The sequence below is a fragment of the Parasteatoda tepidariorum genome, chromosome 2 (assembly GCF_982258835.1).
Source record: "Parasteatoda tepidariorum strain Cologne lab strain chromosome 2, Ptep-v5.0, whole genome shotgun sequence".
Classification (NCBI taxonomy): domain Eukaryota; kingdom Metazoa; phylum Arthropoda; class Arachnida; order Araneae; family Theridiidae; genus Parasteatoda; species Parasteatoda tepidariorum.
In genome coordinates, this window is record NC_141756.1 from 2,247,269 (window position 1) to 2,267,511 (window position 20,243).

Consider the following 20,243-nt stretch of genomic DNA (forward strand, 5'->3'; position numbering starts at 1 on the left):
AAGAATAAACATTGAAACATCACATGCAATATTCTCTCACTTCTAAAAATATTACACATTTCAATCTTTTCGCAATTCGTGATTTTATAAACGTAAGATATGTGGCAATAACTGTATAAAAAAGACAAAATCGTGTAGATTTACGATGAAATTCCCCAAATCAAAAGGAAATAATTAAATGCACATTTTGAGAATTCTTGCAACAAAAAAGGTCGGGTATTCAGAGGAGAACCTGAAAATCAGTAACAATAACTGCTCAAAAATGATCGCTTTGAATAGTAAAAACTCAGATGTGCAATTTGCAGTTTCATAATATGTGGAATATATCAGAATTTTAAAAAATAATGTGGTCTGGCCAGAAAAAACATCAAAACACCACATGGATTCAGCACAAATCGAGTGTGCTCAAATTACTTAAATGCTAGAATCGTACATCCTGCCTCCTAATAGAATTGGGATTTTTAAGATCATGAGAAAATCATTAGTAATAACTGCGAAACATTACCTGTTTTCTAGGCCTGTTGTAAGTTTATATAGACCAACTTGTTTGTATTACACTTGCTCTAACTGTTAAGTTAATACAACCCTCTCTGTTTACAACCCAACAAGTTTTCTCTGTTCATGTTGTGAGCTTGGTTAAATATTTGGTTCTAATGATTGTTTAAATTTAATGCTTAGTAATCTGCACCTTATAATGTTATAATAATCTGCAATTTTATAATGTTTAAAAAAAAATTTTATCTTCTCGTCGGATGTTTCATTGTTAGAAAAAAACTTATGCCAATATTGAAATGCTTATAATAATGAATTCCCTCGATTTCTTATAAAAACTCACCGAACCTTTTTTTTAAAATTATAAACTTTTGACGCAAAAATTCCCGTGGCTGATTATAGCAATCACAAAGAGATCCAACATAATGCTCAAAAATCTAATTTCACTCAAAAAAAAAAATTTTTTTATTAATGACAAGAACTGCAAAGTAGTATTAACAAAATAGAACACTGGTGGTACAAGCCACAACGATTACCTTTTCATGTCAAAATTTAATCGTCATAAAAGTGATTGTTTTAAAAAGAAAAAACCTGGAAACACCAATTAGTATAGAAAAAAAATATTTCTTTAATGAGAAAAAGCTTCAAATAAGTCTTACCAAAGCTCTGTCGAGTTGGCACTGCTTGGTTTGGTACTCCCATAACTGCCTTTTGCCCATCAGATATACCATTCTGTGGCTAAGAATATAATAAAAATAATTAATATAAGGAAAAAACTACAATAGACTGAGAATGTATATTCAACTAAAGATTTAATTCTTGGAATAAAATTTCATATGCACGCTTTCATTCTTGATATTTTTACAGATAATTGTATACAAGAGTAAGATAATTGCAATTCATAAAATGTGAGAATATTTTAACATTTTAATTTCTTACAATTATATACATAGATAAATTAGAGCAGTTTCACCATTTACGAATACCATACTTACAGACTTTAAAAAGATATAACTCAATTAAAAAAATTAAAGCAGTTCTAATAATTTTTGTGTAAGTAAGACTCGGTGACATTTACACTTGCTTTAGTAACTTATAAAAGTTTAAAATATTTTAGAAATGGTCGTTTTAAACAATAAATAAGATATATTCAATTCGAAGAAAAATACTCAACACCCACGCTTCTAAAGGATCATGAGGGGGTGAAGATGTCGCGCCACAGTTTCATACATAAAATAAAATTCATTTGTTACAATCATACAGTCCACTGCTGCAGTCATTTGCATACACATATAAAACCCCTCCAGACATAATACAACATGTATTTAGTATCTAATTTGTAAAAAATTATTAATTTTCTAAAAGTTTTTCAAATTTGGAGTACCAAGATTATTATAATGTGACATTATATAAATGACTCACCATTTGATTCATGTGAAAGATACTAGAAGAGGATTCTACACCGACTGACTGATTTTTTGAAACCAAAGTGGAATGTAGAGGTTGGAGGGATGCCAGAGTACTCCCTCCCCCAGCATGATTTCTCAAAACATTAATGGCATCATCTATTCTTTCTTCTGTTATTCCACCTCCTTGGAGATTCTATTTATTCAAATAAGGAGTATTTTAATAATTCTATAAATAATACTTCTGCAAAAAAAAATTTTATCGTAGATTGGCTTCAAGAGTTGAAACCACAGTTAAAATATGTAAGGAAATTATGACAATTAATTGGCTGAGAAACATGCATAAGTAATAATGTATTTTTAATTCAGGTGACTCCTTAGAGACAACTTTACTTTTATCTTTCTAAAAATTAAGAAATCATTTTTATTTTTAATTAAGTCCTATTTTTAAATAAAATAAAGGTTCATTCCACTGAGAAATCTAGATAGTACTGTAATATATCTCAGGTGCAGAAAATTTTCTGGAATTTATTTATCACTTCATAAAAATAATAATGTGATAAAATTTCACAAATCATAAACTTCATCACTTGCACTTCACTCTGATTAGCTGATGTTTTGATTTTTATGCAATATATACCCAAGATATGCTAATTAAGTATTGCTGAAAATAAAAGAAAACAAATATAAAAATGCAAATTTGTAAATTTAAAAAAAAAAAAATATTTTAAGACAGGATTGTTTTTATCTTTTAAAATATAGAATCAACGGCATGAGCAGAGGAGTAGAAAAAATATAAGAGGGTGAATGTTCTTCCGAGCACGAGTCAAATTTTTAAAAAAAATTATATTTAATTTTATAATCAAGAAAAAAATATAAGAATAAAAATATATATATATAATAAACATTTAATTATTGAGAATATTGTTGATTTTTATGTTTGCATAAATTGTAGACAATGTATATCAAAAATGGACCACCGTTTTCAAATTTTTTTACGCTGGCAAATAACAATTTTTCTAAATTGTACTTGAAATGACAGTGGAGGGGAAAAAAAGAAAGAAAGAAAAAATCTTTAATTCAATTCATTTTAAAAAATAAAAAAGAGCTTTTAAAAAATACACTTAATAATTAGAACAAATAAATTATTACCACTGTGTTAGTTAACTCTGTGTACGTGGAAGATTGAGATGTAAATTGGTGGTTTGATCGCTGCCAGTTGGGAAGAGCTAAAAAAAGAACATGAAACTTTAATTATTGGAAAATCTAAATAATTATTGAATAAGCTTACAAATAAAGGTACGCATAAACTTTAAAATGAATTCAAAAATGCATGATTTTAGCACATTTTGAAACAGAGCGAAAGATTTTTTGACTTTTTTTTTTTTTGCAATGTGGTGAATTGACTCGAATCGTAAAATCCCTTCCTTGATTTCCAAATCTTTTGATCATTAACAGTGGAAACTGGATAAAAATAATACAGGAAATGAAAGACAGGTAATAATCATGAAAAATAGAGGAGAACCCTCTCTTACTTACAAAAAAGTCGCAATAATAATAAAAGGTGTTTCCAAGGTATAAACTTAAGTAATTCCAAGTACTCCTAAGAGACTTATGTATAAGGACATCCTGATAATATTGGAGCAGTGATGTGTATTAGGCAGTTTTTAAAAAGTCACAAGGTCAAACTGATATTTCAAAACAAAGGGTTTAAAAAATTTAAATTATTTAAGCTCGTGAAATTTAGAAGCAGCTTCAAACAAAATACAAACAGTACAAAAGGGAAAAAAATCAAATTTTGAAAAGGAAAATTGTATATAACTTTATGAATGCTGGATCTGATAGCAACTTCATGATTTTCAGAAAAATATGAGTGATTACTAGTCTCTAAACATGGTCAGAAACTCATATATTATGCTAAAATGTAAACAAGTTAAGCAGGTAAGATAATAAGCGATGGAATAATGAAAAAAGAAACTCTTTTTAATACAATAATAATAAAAAAAAGGGTGATTTTAATCCCTTTACTGTATTCAGAGTAATAGCAATGGAAAAAAAGATTTAAATGTAACCAAAATGTATTATTAATGTATAACAATAATTGTGTGCACAATAATTGAAAATAAGTGTGCTCCAAAAATAATGATTTTTTTTTTAAATATGACAATGTTGATAGATTATTTCACATACTATGTTAAGAAAGAATAAGAAATGCTAATTCTTTTTTTCAACTACCTGCTTCACTTTCTTTTCTCTGTATCTTTCATTTTTAAGCAATTTTTATATTTATGAATTTTATATTCATACAAATGCTACGACTGTCACAAAAGTAATAGTACAGTACAGTTTTTCAGAAATAGAAATTAGTTTTGGAAGTAACATTAACATTTAAAATGCAATTGTTGTGATATAAAATATATTTTATTGTATGAATGCAATTTGTGAGGGCGATGATGGGTATAATCAATAATAAGAAACTCCAAAAGCCCCACACAATATTTGAGACAAATCAAGAAATTTTTTTAATTTTATTATCGGTTTAAATTCTTTAAAGTTCAAAACAAGAAAAAGATATAAAACAAATAATCCTTTTGCAGGCATAGGGAAATTTTTTTTCTTGTGTGTGAAAATTTAACACCATTTTGAAGAACTATTTTAACATACATAGAAAACAGGAAAAATCTCCTTGAAAAACACATAACATTTGGGGGAATGAAAATCATTTTTAAAATAGGTGAAATGTTGGGTATTTCAAAACTATCTCTTCAAGTCAGACTATAAGTTATGTTTATAAGAGGAAAAAGCAATTAACAAGAAAAAAATCATTTCTTTCCCCCTACTTGATCGACATAAATAGTCTGCAAAATCTCAGCAATGTTGAGCTTTTCTTTTAATTAAAATAATAAAATGCATCATATTCTGAAATACTGGATTTCATTCATCTAACCTCAAATGACTTCAAAATATTTTTAGCTGCAACAAACATATATTTAAGAATGGTAAAAGCAATTTTTTTTTTATCAAAAGAAAGATAGAGAGACTCACGAGTCAAAGGCGGTGGAGAGCTAATAGGAGTTGATGGTGCTGATGAAAAGCTACTGTTTGTCTGTTCAGTTGTACATGTCTACAAGTAAACAAAAGATATATATAAGTTAAAAATACAGAGAAAACATGGAAAATAATTAAGATTAATGAAAAGAGAAGAAAAATTATTAAAATAAAATATTTTTTTAAAAAAATATTAATATTCAGGAGTCTGTTTAGATGAAATTTGGGTCCGTTAACGGACCCTTCACAAAATATCTTTTCATAAAAACGGACCCTTCACAAAATATTTTAACTTAAAAACGGACCCTTCACAAAATGATTTTTCTTTTAATCGGACCCTTCACAAATTTGTTTATCTTCATTATTATTTTATTAATCGAATAAACCCTTTCCAGAGCAGAAAACAAGAAAGATGGATGTAAACGAATTAAGTTTTGTCTTCGGCAGACGATTCTTCCATTATTCATCCGAAATGAATATTCTGCGTTGAGCAGTATAGGCTAAATACCAAATATTTGTATGTTGCATCTCTAATTTAGAAGCAGCAATTGTTGGTTATTTTTTAAAATTTAATTTTTTCAATTATAATTTTACAGTATTGAGCATAATCTTGTATGTCTTTACAATTTAAAAACTCCTTGAAAAAGTTTTTTTTTTGCAATAACGGACCCTATTTGCACAAATTCCTAAAAGCGGACCCTGGTTGAAAGAATGTGAGTTATTTTTTCACGAAAAACGGACCTTTCACAAAATGTCTGGACAGACCCCTCATATTAAGAAGCCAGAAAAAAAATAATAAATATAAGATATCTCTTTATCAGCTCTAACGATCATATCCACAAAAAGGAGTGCTTATAAATAAAACTTGGTATTTTTCTTCATTTTTATAATTTTTGTCCTTATTGTGATATATATAATGATCACGTTCTAAAATTGAGAGACATCATTTAAGAATAGTTAAATTGAGACTACCAATATAAAACTAGTTATAAATTTTGTTCTAAACCTGTACAAGCGGTTTAATATTATATACACAGTTGTTTAAAACAAACTATACCTCAAAAAATTATTGTGTCATGTGAGGATATTAATACTAAAGTTACTTATATTAAATGTCTATTAAACCTTTACAATATAAAGACATAAATAGAAAATGTATATACCAAATCGGAAGGTAAATATGAGGTTTGGAATTCTTGAGGAGGTGGTGGTGCAGCATGAGCAGATGAGTTTGATATTAATGATGTAGAATAATTATAATCTGGAGAATTGAGACTTGCATTGGAAGACCAAGTATCAGGAACACTCTCTAGAAAAGACAATTTGATTATTCAGTATATAGGAGACTCAATAACTACTGTTTTTGAATGCTGAGGATCGCATTCTCTTATAAAATGCAAGTTTAAACGTAGTGTCTTCCATAAGATGCATGAAGTTTTAATAGCATCATAAGTCATTATTATGCTTATTACAACAGAAATCAAACAGTTGTTACAAACTACGTCTGACAAAAAAGTTAAAGAATATATAGGTTATCTAAAAGTTAATGAACACTATAAAGGATATCAGTTCAATACAGCATCATAAAATAATGACAATAAACATTAAATAGCTCATAAATGAGACAAAGGTTGCTGATAATTGTAAATAATTCTTGAAATTGAAATGCCGTTTAGGCGAAAAAGCATTTTTATGCTTAAAATTAGGCAGTAGCTATTACACTGATCTTTGGTAAATTATCTCAATCGCTATTTTTTTCCCACTTCGGAAAACAGCGCCAGTTAACAGGAACTAATCAAGAGTATGTGTTCAGTTCAGTTGCAATAACGTTATTGAACCAAATCCTGTGGTAATGTTATTCAGGCAATTCAAACTGTCAGTGTAACCTTAAATAGTTATCAGTGAAGGGTACACCAGGCAACAGCACTAAACCCTAACAAACACAAAAAAAAGAATATCAGTCTAGAGCAGGGGTTTCCAACTTACATGAAGCCGGCAGCCACAATTAAAAAGACAAATTAAATGGCGGGCCGCAACTTTATCAAAATTTTATGTAGGACTCTTTTATGTTTGAGGGAACATTAAATATTACTGTCAGATTTTTACCAAGTTGTACAATACAAAAGTATTGAATTACAAATTAAAATAAGAAGTAGATTTTAAAAAATATTTAATTGTATATTTAAAAATTCAGGCTACAATAACTTTAATGTGCACCCATGTATTAAACAATTAATGTGCAACAGATATCTAATTGTTAAGATATAAAACTTTAAAAAGGTTGATATTAAAACTTACATAGTAGCATTCAAAATGTTCAATGACAAAATTGAGGTTTATCTGCCGCAACCACCAGAGAATAGATATTTACATTTTAAATTTACAAATGTGTGTGTAAATATTTTCGTCCAAAATGAGTGGTTTCAAAAAGTTAAATCGGAGAATTTCTTCGAGAAATTCCTGATACGCACATGCTAAATTATATTCACAAAATACAAAAAAATGAAATAAAGAAAAGAGCAATATGCACGATTATTTTTGTATTTGAATAAATATTTTCCTGGATGCAAAACCCGAGAAATAATTATTTTTGCTCTGTTGGTATGATAAATTTCACAGAAACGAAGAAATGAGATCTTTATTAACGAGAAAAGTACTTTTAACCCATATAGATTTTTTACGAAAATTGTCCACAAAAAAATGACAACTAATATATTTCAGCTACGGCCCGCGGGCCGCCAGTTGGAAACCACTGGTCTAGAGTAACAACACAAAAGTCTTTTGAGAGCCTTCCCATTCCCTATCTACTGTTCTTCCAGAAATTGACTTCCAGTCAACTGGATCTTTTCATTTTTGGTCTTTTGTTGAAGGGGATCATACTAAAACTCTCTGTCTGGTGAAGTGACTTTCAATCTTTAAAAAAAAAAAAAAAATTAATTTTTAAAAAAAACATCAGTGTACGGTATCTTAATTCAGAGTTAGATCTTTCTAATTCCTCATAAGAAGAAAAATGTAATCCCACAGAAATCCAGCCAGCGATTAGAATCAAAACAAAATATAAATAGGTAAACGTCACATCGAGAGAACTTAACACTGCAACAGATCAAAATTCACTTTGATGCAGTAGCAAAAGGAATCGACTCATAGGTAAAAGTCGACACTCGGTAAAATGACCCGCAACGGCCAAATATAATACTATTTCATTAATTTTGGATACATATATTCACTTCACGTATTCTAGTATGTATTTTCACTTCAGAACTTAAAATATGAGCTTAGCAAGATTTGATTGAGTAATACATTTTTGAGGCTTTCTTTCGTCTGCTTCAATTATTTTCAAAACTTTATAACGATGTTGTTTCGATGAGAATACATTTAAAAACTAGATAAACACGTTTATTTTTCCCTCCCCAATATTACATTCCAATAACTTAATATAGGGGGATAGAAAATACCGTAAAATGATTCCAAAATAGTGCTGTCTAAGGTAAAACACCTTGAAAACCAATGAAGCTGTTTAAAAGTATTAAGAAAAGTTCAATCAGCAACAATGGATTTTCACAATGAAATATCGTATTTTCCATTACATGACGCCAGAAAGCGATGAACGTTTATAAAAAATGTGGCTCCAAAAAAACGTGGAGGTTCCAGAAAAGGACAAAATTCATATGAATATGTTATCGAGTTATTGACGAACATGCATATAGACTCACGCTTCTATACACAGAGAGATGCAAGTTTAATATATTAGATACAATTTATAAATTGTTATTAAAGGAATAAATCAAAAGTGATTATAAATGAGTAAGAAACCATACCATTCATGTAATAACCACCATCATCATACATAACAGGTTTGGCCAATGAATATGGGGGGCTGGGTCTGTCAAAATTATCAGAGCCATAAGCCTAAAAAAAGAATTTTCTATTAAATAACGTTCATGAAAAATATACATATGTAATTAAATTTTTTAAAAAAAAACTAACTTCTTTTAACTCAATTAAAACAATGTTTTATAACCATAAAAAATCAGCAACGTCCAAACTAAAAATGTCCCAAATAAATGCCAACTGTGTAACTATGAAAATTAAAATTAACAATTTTATAAAAAAATAAATAAATAAATAAATAGCGACGATCACAACTCTGGCAATACTTAAAAGAAACAAAATTATGTTGATTCCATAGAAAAGTAGTAACTATTAGTTCCATAGAAACGTAGTTTTATTATTGTAAGAAGTAAACATGAGAATTTGATTGTTTGCAGCTACACCATCTCCACACATATCGTTCAACCAAAATTCACAAAGATTGCATTTCAGTTTCAATTGGATGAGTAAGGACTTCATTAAAAAAAAAATAAAAAAAAACTTCATACTCTAAAAATAAATTATTCATACGAAATTTTTTTTTTCCCAAAGAAAAAGTGCTTTATTACACATTTTACCATACATAATAATTATTGACATTAAAAATGATACCAAAAATAATTTTGACAAAAATGAGCGATGAATAAAAAATTCATTTAGATAACTAAGTTAATATGACGTTTTTAAATACTAGTGAAAAACTAAACACTAGAGTTAACAGCTCAAACAAAGAGAAACAACTGAAAAGTAAGGAGATAAAAATATTACTAATAGTTAAAATAAATTTCCTGATCCATTAAATGATCTATGTATTACAAATATAACAATAAAAACGTCACATCTAAATAAAATCCACCCTCTAAATTGGAAGAAAAATAAAGTTTTAGTTAAACTTTTCTTGGAAGGACTTTAAGAAACAACTCATTCAGAAAATGAGCAGGTGTCTGTTAGGAATTTGGTAGGGTACAAGTCTAGAGCAAAATAAATAGTCGGATCTTTTAAAAGGGAAACGCGAAAAGAATCAAAACAAAGTCTCTCCCCCACCCCCTCCCAATAATCTAGAGAGGAACCATTTTTTGAAACTTTCATATTGGAAAGAGGGAATAACACAAGAAGTTTCTAAATAACAATTTTTAAAATTGGTAAGATTCGGAAATACGTTTTATTATTCAATTTCATTCGAAATATAACAATTTACAACTATGAAAAGAGAAGTTTTTTTTTTTTTAAAAATATTGGTTAAAAGCGGATAAAATAAGTTAATAAAAGTAAGTCAGTTTTTACAATGAGAGAATGACTGGGTAGATACCTAAACAAGATTTTTTTGAAAAGGTATGTTTTAATTATTTACGCTAGTAAAATTTTGGATCGGTAAATAGGGATGCTAATTTTTTAGTTTGACAAACACAGAAATATCTAAAAAATAAAGGAAAAACAGTGGACTTATATGTCCGAGATATAAGTTCAGTAATATTAACGCTGATTGGGGGGGGGGAATAGCAAACTATATAAAAATTCGGAAAAATTGAAATATTCCGATAATAAAAGATTTAGCTTAAAAGGACACGAAAAAAACTTTCTGTCGTAAATTCTCTTTTACCTTCATAACTAATTTAAAGTATAGAAATAATGAGTTCAGACAAGCCTAGAATAAGATATGAAATATTGAAAATAAATTTTAAAATTATCAAAAGGAAAATAAATTTTGAGAAGATAACTGAGGATGACGCAATGGAGAAGTTCTCTTCCTTCTGTAATTGAAACTTCATGGCTTATGTTTTCTCACTTTTTTTCTTTCTTTTAAATGAGTAATGCAGATGAAAATGAATTTGCGACGAAAAGTTTTTCCCGTGGTATGGCGTCCCCCCTTAAGCTTTCATAGTCAATTTCCATGTCTGCTTCTTCATGTTCAAATTAATTGTTGTATTTTTCTTAATCCCCTCCTCTGCAGATTTTATCTCCATAATGTAAAAAAAGGGGAGAGATGCATAAAACGGGCAATATTATCGATGATAAGGAGTAATAATAGCATTCTGTTTCATGTATCTTAAATTAAAAGATCTCGAATCCACCTTCGTGTAAATATACATTGAAAGCAGAAAATATGAATGTTTTTTTATAAATCGCTAAAAAGCCTTAGGAGGCATCGCATTCGGCTTTTTAAAACGATACATTTGAAATTTCAACACTATTCGATAGAATAATTGGAAGAAAAAAAAACACTATTTTTAATATGAAAATAAAATATTTGACTTGGGGAATTTGGCAAAATATTCTGTAAAGAACGCAGTGTCAAAAATGAAGAGAGTATCCAATAAAAACAATTACATTAATACTCGAGCTTTTATTAGCTTCTTTTTAAGATGGTATGTTGACATAACTTCTCAGCAAAAATTCTAAGCTATCTTTAAAACTCTGCGTTAAGTAATTTCTCCTTCTTTTTTTTTTTTAAACTTTCAGTTGCAGACTTTTCAAACAATTATTGCTTTTTTGTTTTTTTCTACTGGGAGAAAGAGCAGATTTATACACGAAGAGAAAGGGACTCATTAATTAAACATCATCGGAACAACCTCTTTTTGACGTGTCGCCCCGGCATAGCTTTGGAATCCGGGGCGTTTTTAGCGCAATGAGCCGTTATTTCCTGAGTGAATTCGGTCGGAAGTTAAAGATGATGACACTTGTTACGTGGGGCATGGGCGCGTATTAATTTCGGACTCGTCTGCTTAAGATGACACGTTGTTCTATCCTTTTTGTTTCGAATTTGTTACACAGTCGCCATTCGAGTCCTTTATTTAGGCCGCGCAAGTATATTAATGAATTTCGAATTGAAGTCTTGATAAAAAAAAAAATGGATCGAATGCTTCATCCATTTTTTAAGCTTGAAAGCAATTATCCGAGTCAAAAAGTTTATAAATGGAATCAGCAAAGAAATAGTGTTTCATATAAGGAAAGACTTCCCTTTAAAAAAAGAAAATGGGTATAATATTACATTTCAAAGCTGTTAAGATAAATAACAAATGTGTGAACATTTTGTTTTCGAATATATTAACTGACTTAAAGATGATATTTAGTTATCTATGTCTGAAGGAGTGTAACCCTCCCCACATTATCACTCTTGTTCTTTTCATTACTTTTAAGGGTGTCTCAATTTTGTGTTGTTCTACTTATTTGTATAATCAACTTTATAAGTTTTAACGATTCTCATAGAGAAATTTATTTAAATATCTACAGGTTGGAGTTTCGCTGTGGATTATTTGGATACGAGATTTCTACAAGTCGCCACACACATTTTCCTCGGAAGGAAAGAAAATAAGTTTTGAAATTCTCTAAACGATAAGGTCTTAAAAAGAGTTAAGAATGCAAAAAAGTATCCCCGCAAATAAAACAAGTGTTAAATACCAGCTGTGTGACTTTTCTAAAACAGAAGATTTTAATGATATCGGTTGTTTTGCATGCAACATAAACAAGGCTTTCAACTCTCACGTTCAGATTGCTCTTAAAAACATCCATCCCCGCCTAGTGTAGTAACAGCAAACATTTATTTTACAAGGAAATGTTTTATTCAAATATAAGTGGATTGATAGGAAAATCATGAGAAAAATAAAACCAGAGAATAAAAAATTAAATTGAATATCTCTACATAGAGTGTGTCAAAAACAGAAGGTGTTAAAAATATGCGCTTATATCCTCTCATTAGAAAATAGCCTCATTTGTTTACATTACGTCCGACTCAAGGGCTTCGGTAATGATTTTTAACCTCCTCTCTTCAACATTCGCAATAAAATTCTAATGATAAGCGTCCAAATAGTTCCTGTGGGTCAAACAACCGTTAAGAGTCGTTTAGGAATTGGGGTGCAACGATGCGTATGTGAATCGGACGATTCACAAGCAAATAATTATGCAACGATAGCATGAAAAAATAATTACAAAAGAGAGAAAATGGTTATTGCATTCATGCCATCTGTATTACCTTAGCAGCCGACATGAATCAGAAAAAATGCACTAGACTTTAAGAAATATAAATTTCATGATAATTGTTGCATTATGTACTACACGCAGGGAATTTCAAGTCATCTAAATAGAAAAACTGCAATATTTCCCAGTTATGATTGACATCAAGTATGCTTGAAATATTATGTGTTATGTTTACTCATAATTTTGAATAGTAATTAATCGATATTTCATTCATCAATGGTTAAAAGATTTTTTAAATAACTTAAAAAGGAAGTTCTAAATAAAAATAAACTGAACACTTTAGAACAAAAAGAGTTTTAAACTGATTTCTATAAATGAGGCTTGCTTCATTATATATAAAAAATATTTATTTAAATATTAAGGCAAGCAATAATCTGCGCAAATTTTTTTTATTTTAATAGGAACTTTTTTAGGAAACTAATTCAATTTTAGGGAATTTTTTAAAATGTACAAAAAATAAAAGAATTTTTATGAAACCAATAGACCTGGAAAAACTGGCAAAATGCAGGTAAACTTTTATAATTGTCCTCTCGTCGTCCAAAGGGTTTCAATTCACGCCAATAAGGGATTTTTTTCCTTCTTAAATATTCATGTTTATACATAAAATCGCCGGGTAAGACAGTAATTATAAACAAGTTCAACATTAAGAGAACATTAAAATGCATGTTGGTGAAAATAAAAAGCTGAGTGATGCAAAAATCCTATAAAATTAATATTTTGGAACAAAATTAAATGCCAACATTGAACTATTAATATACATTATTCATAACTAGCTTCATGAGTGATGAAGTCCAGATTTTATCATAAACAAATATTTCTAAATCAACTTAAAACTGAAATTGAATATAATCAATTAATTTTTTTCTCTCTCCGTGTAATGGAGAAATGAGGACGAGCTAAATAAACCTCGGTATATATATATATATATATATATATATATATATATATATATATATATATATATATATATATATATATATATATATATATATATATATATATATATATATATATGTATGAAATATAACAAACTTTGAAGGAAAAAAAAGGGATAAAATTTTTTTTATAAAATCCGGAATATAATCTTTTCATCAGCCCACACGATTACATCAGCAAAAAAGAGTGCTTTCTGATGTTGTATCAATATAGCCAAAGCAAAATATGTCAATACAATAGTGTGAAGAGCACTCAAAATTTTTTTTACAAAAATTACAACAAATTAAATAGAACACAATAAGTAAAAATAACATGTAAAAACAGAAAACAAAATAAAAGAAAAAAACAGAATAAAACAGAATAAAACATTATCTATAAAGCGAGTAGCGAATTCAAATGTACTTACATGAACGGGAAATTTTTCAAGAATGATTTAAAATATTTTCGTAACAAGATTGCCAGATTGCAAAATATGAAAACAAAAAAGGCAAATTGAGTGTAACTAGAGGAGTTTTGTTTTAAAGTGCCGTTCTTACTGCATTGCAAAAGTTCGTTTGATTTGTTAGTTACCAAGAATGGGCCCGAAAATGGATGTGAGCAAGGTATTATTATACTGGATAATTTAAAGAAGTTGACCATAAATAATTTTAGAATTTAAATATTAATTTAAGAAAAAAATATAAAACAGAAAAGAGAAACATGAATTGCCTGCTTTGCACATAATTTTAGCCACAGATTTGCCCGAAATGGATTTGCATATGGAAAAATTGTATAAATTAACAAAGAAATTTATTAGTAAAAAAAATAATTTTAGTCACGGATTGGCCCGAAATGGATTTGCACTTGGAAAAATTATATAAATTAACAAAGAAATTTTTTTAGTAAAGGAATTTTTTAGTAAATAATTTTGACCACGGATTTGCCCAAAATGGATTTGCACACGAAAAAATTTATACAAATTAACAAAGAAATTACTTAGTAAATAATTTTAGCAACGGATTTACCAGAAATGGATTTGCACATGGGAAAATTATATAAATTAACAAAGAAAATGTTTAGTAAATATATCCACAAAAATATACGATTAATTTAATGATTTTATATAAAATTTTATTACTTTAGTTGGGTATCCATTGTTTTTTTTCAAATTTTGAAAGAGTTTATCGATTTGTTTTTTGGATAAATAAATATTACTACATACTCTTTTAATTCTGTTCATTTCATTAAAAGTGGTATTTAAATAGATGCTCCTAGAAACATTAGAATTTCAAGTAATTAGTTTATTAATATTAAAATCATTTTTTTATCGTATAAATCAACAAAGCAGATATTTTCTTCTTTCATAATACCCAAATCCTAAAAATTGAAATTAATATTATCATCATGATTAATTCCTCGGGGTAAATATCATTTAATAAAATAGTATAATCTTGAAAATTAAAGATAATTAAGTCATCAATATATCTAAAAACAAATTTAATATCAAGAGTATAATTTTTGTCACAATAATGCAAAAATAAGTTAGCTAAGAGAGATGAATAATTAGATCCTTGTGGTATTCCATCAATTTGAAGAAAAATATCCCTTCCACTGTAAAGATAATTATTAAAAAAGATCAAAAATTAAAATTAGAAAAAATTTAGGGAGTATTAATAGATCCGATTATGAATGTCACTGTGAGGAAGAGAAATACTTTGATTTTGTTGATAAACATCATAAACATATTATTACTGGTAATTTAAGTATTATAGAAAACTTAGAACTTAGGAATTTAATGATAAAAGGCACAAAATTTAGACCCATTTACCATATATCAAACAATAAAATTCCAAAATACTTTCTTAATGATATCAATAGTTTTTGTATAAAGATATCAAATAGATTCTCTTTACCTTCAGGTATGCTAACAGAATGGAAATGGGGTGTTTATTATTACTTTAAAAACTTTGTTTTCAATAATAAGGATAATTCAAATATCAGTAATAATCCAACAAATTTTATCTATATTGTTCAATCAATTAAGCAACTTCAAAAAAAATTTGGAATTACTCCCATAGACAAAGCTAACAATAATCATGCAATCTTCTGGAAAAAATTCTATGCTGAACTTTTAAATACGGAATTAAAAAATAGTAAAAGTGTTAAACTTAGTAACTTCAATAATAATATTGTCATAAAATTTTTTTTTAATTTTTGAAAGAGATTAAAAATTAAAATTAGCAATATACAATTTCCTTACTTAATTATCAGTCCTAAATTTCATAAAATTCCAGTAAAATTTAAAACTATCACACGTGGATCTAAAACTTATCTAACTAAACCTGGCACCATTTTCTCTAACTACTTAAATAAAATTATTAACAATATTTCTAAAGATGGTTTCTCTTGGATTATCACTAATAATCAACCAATTTTAGAATCCATTAAACATAATAAAATTAATTCTATTGCAACTTTTGATTTCCAGGATCTTTTCAATAGCATTCCCCTTTCTAAACTAAAAGATGTCCTTTTGAATTATTACTATGATTTTAAAAATATCCTTCGTTGCGATTTTGATTATTGGGAAATTCGATTAATTTTCGTCTTTTTAATAATTATCTTTACAATGTAAGGGACAATTTTCTTCAAATTGATGGAATACCACAAGGATCTAATTATTCATCTCTCTTCGATAACTTATTTTCGAATTATTATGACAAAAATTATACTCTTAGTATTAAATATGTTTTTAGATATATTGATGACTTAATTATCTTTAATTTTCAAGATTATACTATTTTATTAAATGATATTTACCCCCGAGGAATTAATCTTGCTTCGTAATCATGATGATAATATTAATTTCAATTTTTTGGATTTGGGTATTATAAAAGAAGAAAATATCTGCTTTGTTGATTTATACGATAAAAAAATGATTTTAATATTAATAAACTAATTACTTGAAATTCTAATGTTTCTAGGAGCATCTATTTAAATACCACTTTTAATGAAATGAATAGAATAAACCAAAAACCAAAAAACAAATCGATAAACTCTTTCAAAATTTGATTAAAAAAAAACAATGGAAATCCAACTAAAGTAATAAAATTCTATATAAAATCATTGAATTATTCGTATATTTTTGTAGATATATTTACTAAAAAAATTTCTATGTTAATTTATGTAATTTCCCCATGCGCAAATCCATTTCGGGTAAATCCGTGGCCAAAATTATTTAGTAAATAATTTCCTTGTTAATTTGTATAATTTTTTCATGTGCAAATCCATGGTCACAATTATTTACGAAAAAATTCCTTTACTAAAAAAATTCCTAATTTCCTAAAATTCCTAATTCCTAAAATAATTTATATAATTTTTCCATGTGCAAATCCATTTCGGGCAAATCTGTGGCTAAAATTATTTACTGAAAAGATTTCTTTGTTAATTTATATAATTTTTCCATGTGCAAATCCACTTCGGGCAAATCCGTGGCTGAAATTATGTGCAAAGCAGGCAAGTCATGCTTCTCTTTCCTATTTTACATATTTTTCTTAAATAAATACTTATTTTCTAAAATTATTTATGGTCAACTTCTTTAAATTATCCAGTTTAATATTACCTTGCTCACATCCATTTTCGGGCCCATCCTTGGTAACTAACAAAATTTGCCTTTTTTGTTTTCATATTTTGCAATCTGGCAATCTTGTTACGAAAATATTTTAAATCATTCTTGAAAAATTTCCCATTCATGTAAGTACATTTGAATTCGCTACTCGCTTTATAGATAATGTTTTATTCTGTTTGTTTTTTTTCTTTTTCTTTTTTTGTTTTCTGTTTTTACATGTTATTTTTACTCATTGTGTTCTATTTTATTTGTTGTAATTTTTGTAAAAAAAAAATTTGCGTGCTCCTCACAGTATTGTATTGATATATTTTGCTTTGGCTATATTGATACAATATCAGAAAGCACTCTCTTTTGCGAATATAATCGTGTGGGCTAATGAAAAGATTATATCTTTTATCTTCCGGATTTTATAAAAAAAATAATCCTTTTTCTTCCAGTTTTTTTTTTTTCCTTTACCCCCTTTTTTCATATGTCTGTAAGTTTCCTTTGTTTTATCTTCATTTTGAACTTATCTTATGAGTTCTGTTTACTTGCAGCTTATGCGCAATAAATGAAACTTAATGTTTTTCTTAATTTTCTTCGAGTTTTTTTGTATTTATATATATATATATATATATATATATATACATATTCAAAAAAAATATAATGAATGAATGATTTAATTTTTAGTGACAAGATCGAACTGTAAAGGAAAAATGTATCGATTACTTTAGTTGTTATTTTTGATAACTGCATAAAGTTTCGTAATACTAAAAAAAATATTTATGGAGATATAAAAATTTTTAATTCATTATTTCGCCTTACATTTTCCCATTATAACTTTAAAGATATTGAGATTAATAGCAAAATTGTCAGTTTAAAATTTAACAAAAAATTCGTTAAAAACTAAGCAAGTCATGAGTATTTAATTGTAAAATAATTGTTTGGATGGCCAATGGTGACTGTTATATCGTAATATTCACAAACAGGTGCATTTCCTTATTTAGCAACCTGAAACGAACACTTATACGTAGTAAGCAGATGTAAATTTTTGAATTGAAGTATAAATAAATGAATGAATTGAATTCAACCAAAGGTAAAATTCATGCACTTAATTTATCAACTTCCATTCTGCCATTTAAGGAAAAAGGGAATGAATCTTAACAAAAATAAATAAGTGACATCCATCAGATATCTGATTTTGGGTCGGTCATGGGAAACGGCAAGGAAAAAGATATTATCGCGCATCAGAAATTCTAATGAATCAAACAACGTACAAATCTAGAAAATATAATAACAATTAAAACGAAGAGAAACACTAACTAAATAAAAAGTCATGAACATGTGATTAAAAAAGAAAAAAATCTTATTCGAGTTTTTCACTTCGATAACTATGTCGTCATATGAAATTACTTTTCTTTTTTTTAATAAATAGGCTAGTTTTATAACTTTTCTTCGTTAGTCATTATGTTAAGTTTCGTCCATTTTTTGCCAACGTTATGTCTATTCTAAAAATGGCGCTTACTGATAGTAACATTCTGTTATTTTAAAACATTTTAGCTATTGGTCCGTCTTTAAGAATTGTTTCATTCTAGACAATTCTTTTTAAGATAGCATATATAGTTTTAAAACTTTGGTTTGAATTACAGGTACACTAAATGAAGCTTTTTTATTTGCTCCCTTAGCAAAAAAGCATCGAAGAACGGAAACACTAATAAAATAATGACATTGGTTTCTACTTCAATAGCATTGTATCGTAAGTAAATCACGGAAGAAAAAAAAAAACCTTCATTCACTACTATTTAAATTTAACATCCAATTCGATTCGGGCAGTTGAACCAGAATTGGATGTCATTTAATAATGAATCGAACATAATTAGGTATTTTTTAGAAATTAATCAACATCCAAAGTTTAATTTGAAGCCGAATGAAAGAAATTTTCATTACTTAATACATTTTTAATGCAATTATATAATTACTAGGAGGCTTCGCCCCCTGCTCGCTGGCGCTCACCAACCCCCGGAACTGCTTTCACAGTTCATTTCGGATTGCTGCGCAATCCAATGCTCGCTTTGCTCGCTCATTGGATACGTTCTTAACGTCTAGTTTTTGTATACTTTTTTGACTACTGAAGTTCCGAAAACTTTTCACTGTAGAAAATTCTAAACCTGTACATTTCAATATTATTTTGAAATTGCAAACAGTTCACATATTTTTCTTAATCACACTATTCTAAATTTCAGTTGTTGAGAAAAGTAACTGTTGTAAGTTTTGTTTTAAAGTCTTTCCCACCAGAGGGCTAAAACCATGTGTTGTAAAACAATATGAAATAGTAGTCTGCCACTGAACGCCGGATGTAAAGCATCGCTTCGATGAAAATAAATTTGTATTTTTCATTCTTTGAAAGGCTAATAATATGGAATTTGTAAAATAAATGTACATATTTTTGATTGTTGATGAAGCCCATCATTTTGCGTTTTCATCAGTGTTCAGAAGCAGAACAATAATAAGTTTTTTATTTTTAAAATGTATAAAAACAAAGAAAAGCGTAAGAAAATGAGTATAGTCATAGAAAAAGTTAAAATTATAATATAGTATTTGTCAGTTAAAATAAAACTATTTGTTTAAGTCATTGCTAACAATTCAAATTTCTCCGAGGCAATTCTAAACCTTAATTTTGTTCAAAATGTCAGTAAAATTAAGGTAGTATTGTTAAGTTGAAACACAATATTTTTAGTTTTGATGTCAGCAATACAATTCAATTTTTCACAAAAACGATTGTTTCTATTATTAAATTCAGTGTCAACAATTCAAATTTTTCTGAGGCAACTCTTAACCTCTAAATATTATTTTTTTTATGTACACATTTCTAAATGTCAGTATTCAACCACAAAGCAACTTAAAGTCCTCAAATTCAGCATAAAGTTGTA

The 20,243-nt window shown here is 27.8% G+C and overlaps 1 protein-coding gene across 4 annotated transcripts in view; it reads right to left on the reverse strand.

The window, feature by feature from the left end:
- Window positions 1–20,243, reverse strand: part of LOC107454559 (transcription factor 12) — a 79,179-nt gene that overhangs the window by 13,955 nt on the left and 44,981 nt on the right. For all 4 annotated transcript variants that reach the window (XR_015430470.1, XR_015430471.1, XM_043047055.3 and 1 more), the window contains 6 exons: window positions 8,765–8,855; window positions 6,110–6,255; window positions 4,944–5,022; window positions 3,051–3,127; window positions 1,915–2,094; window positions 1,152–1,230 (listed from right to left, as the gene is read on the reverse strand). Coding sequence is in view for 2 of the 4 variants with exons in the window: in XM_043047055.3 (XP_042902989.2) it covers window positions 1,152–1,230; window positions 1,915–2,094; window positions 3,051–3,127; window positions 4,944–5,022; window positions 6,110–6,255; window positions 8,765–8,855 (652 nt within the window). In the remaining 2 variants the exon portion in view is untranslated. The remainder of the gene's footprint in view (window positions 1–1,151; window positions 1,231–1,914; window positions 2,095–3,050; window positions 3,128–4,943; window positions 5,023–6,109; window positions 6,256–8,764; window positions 8,856–20,243) is intronic.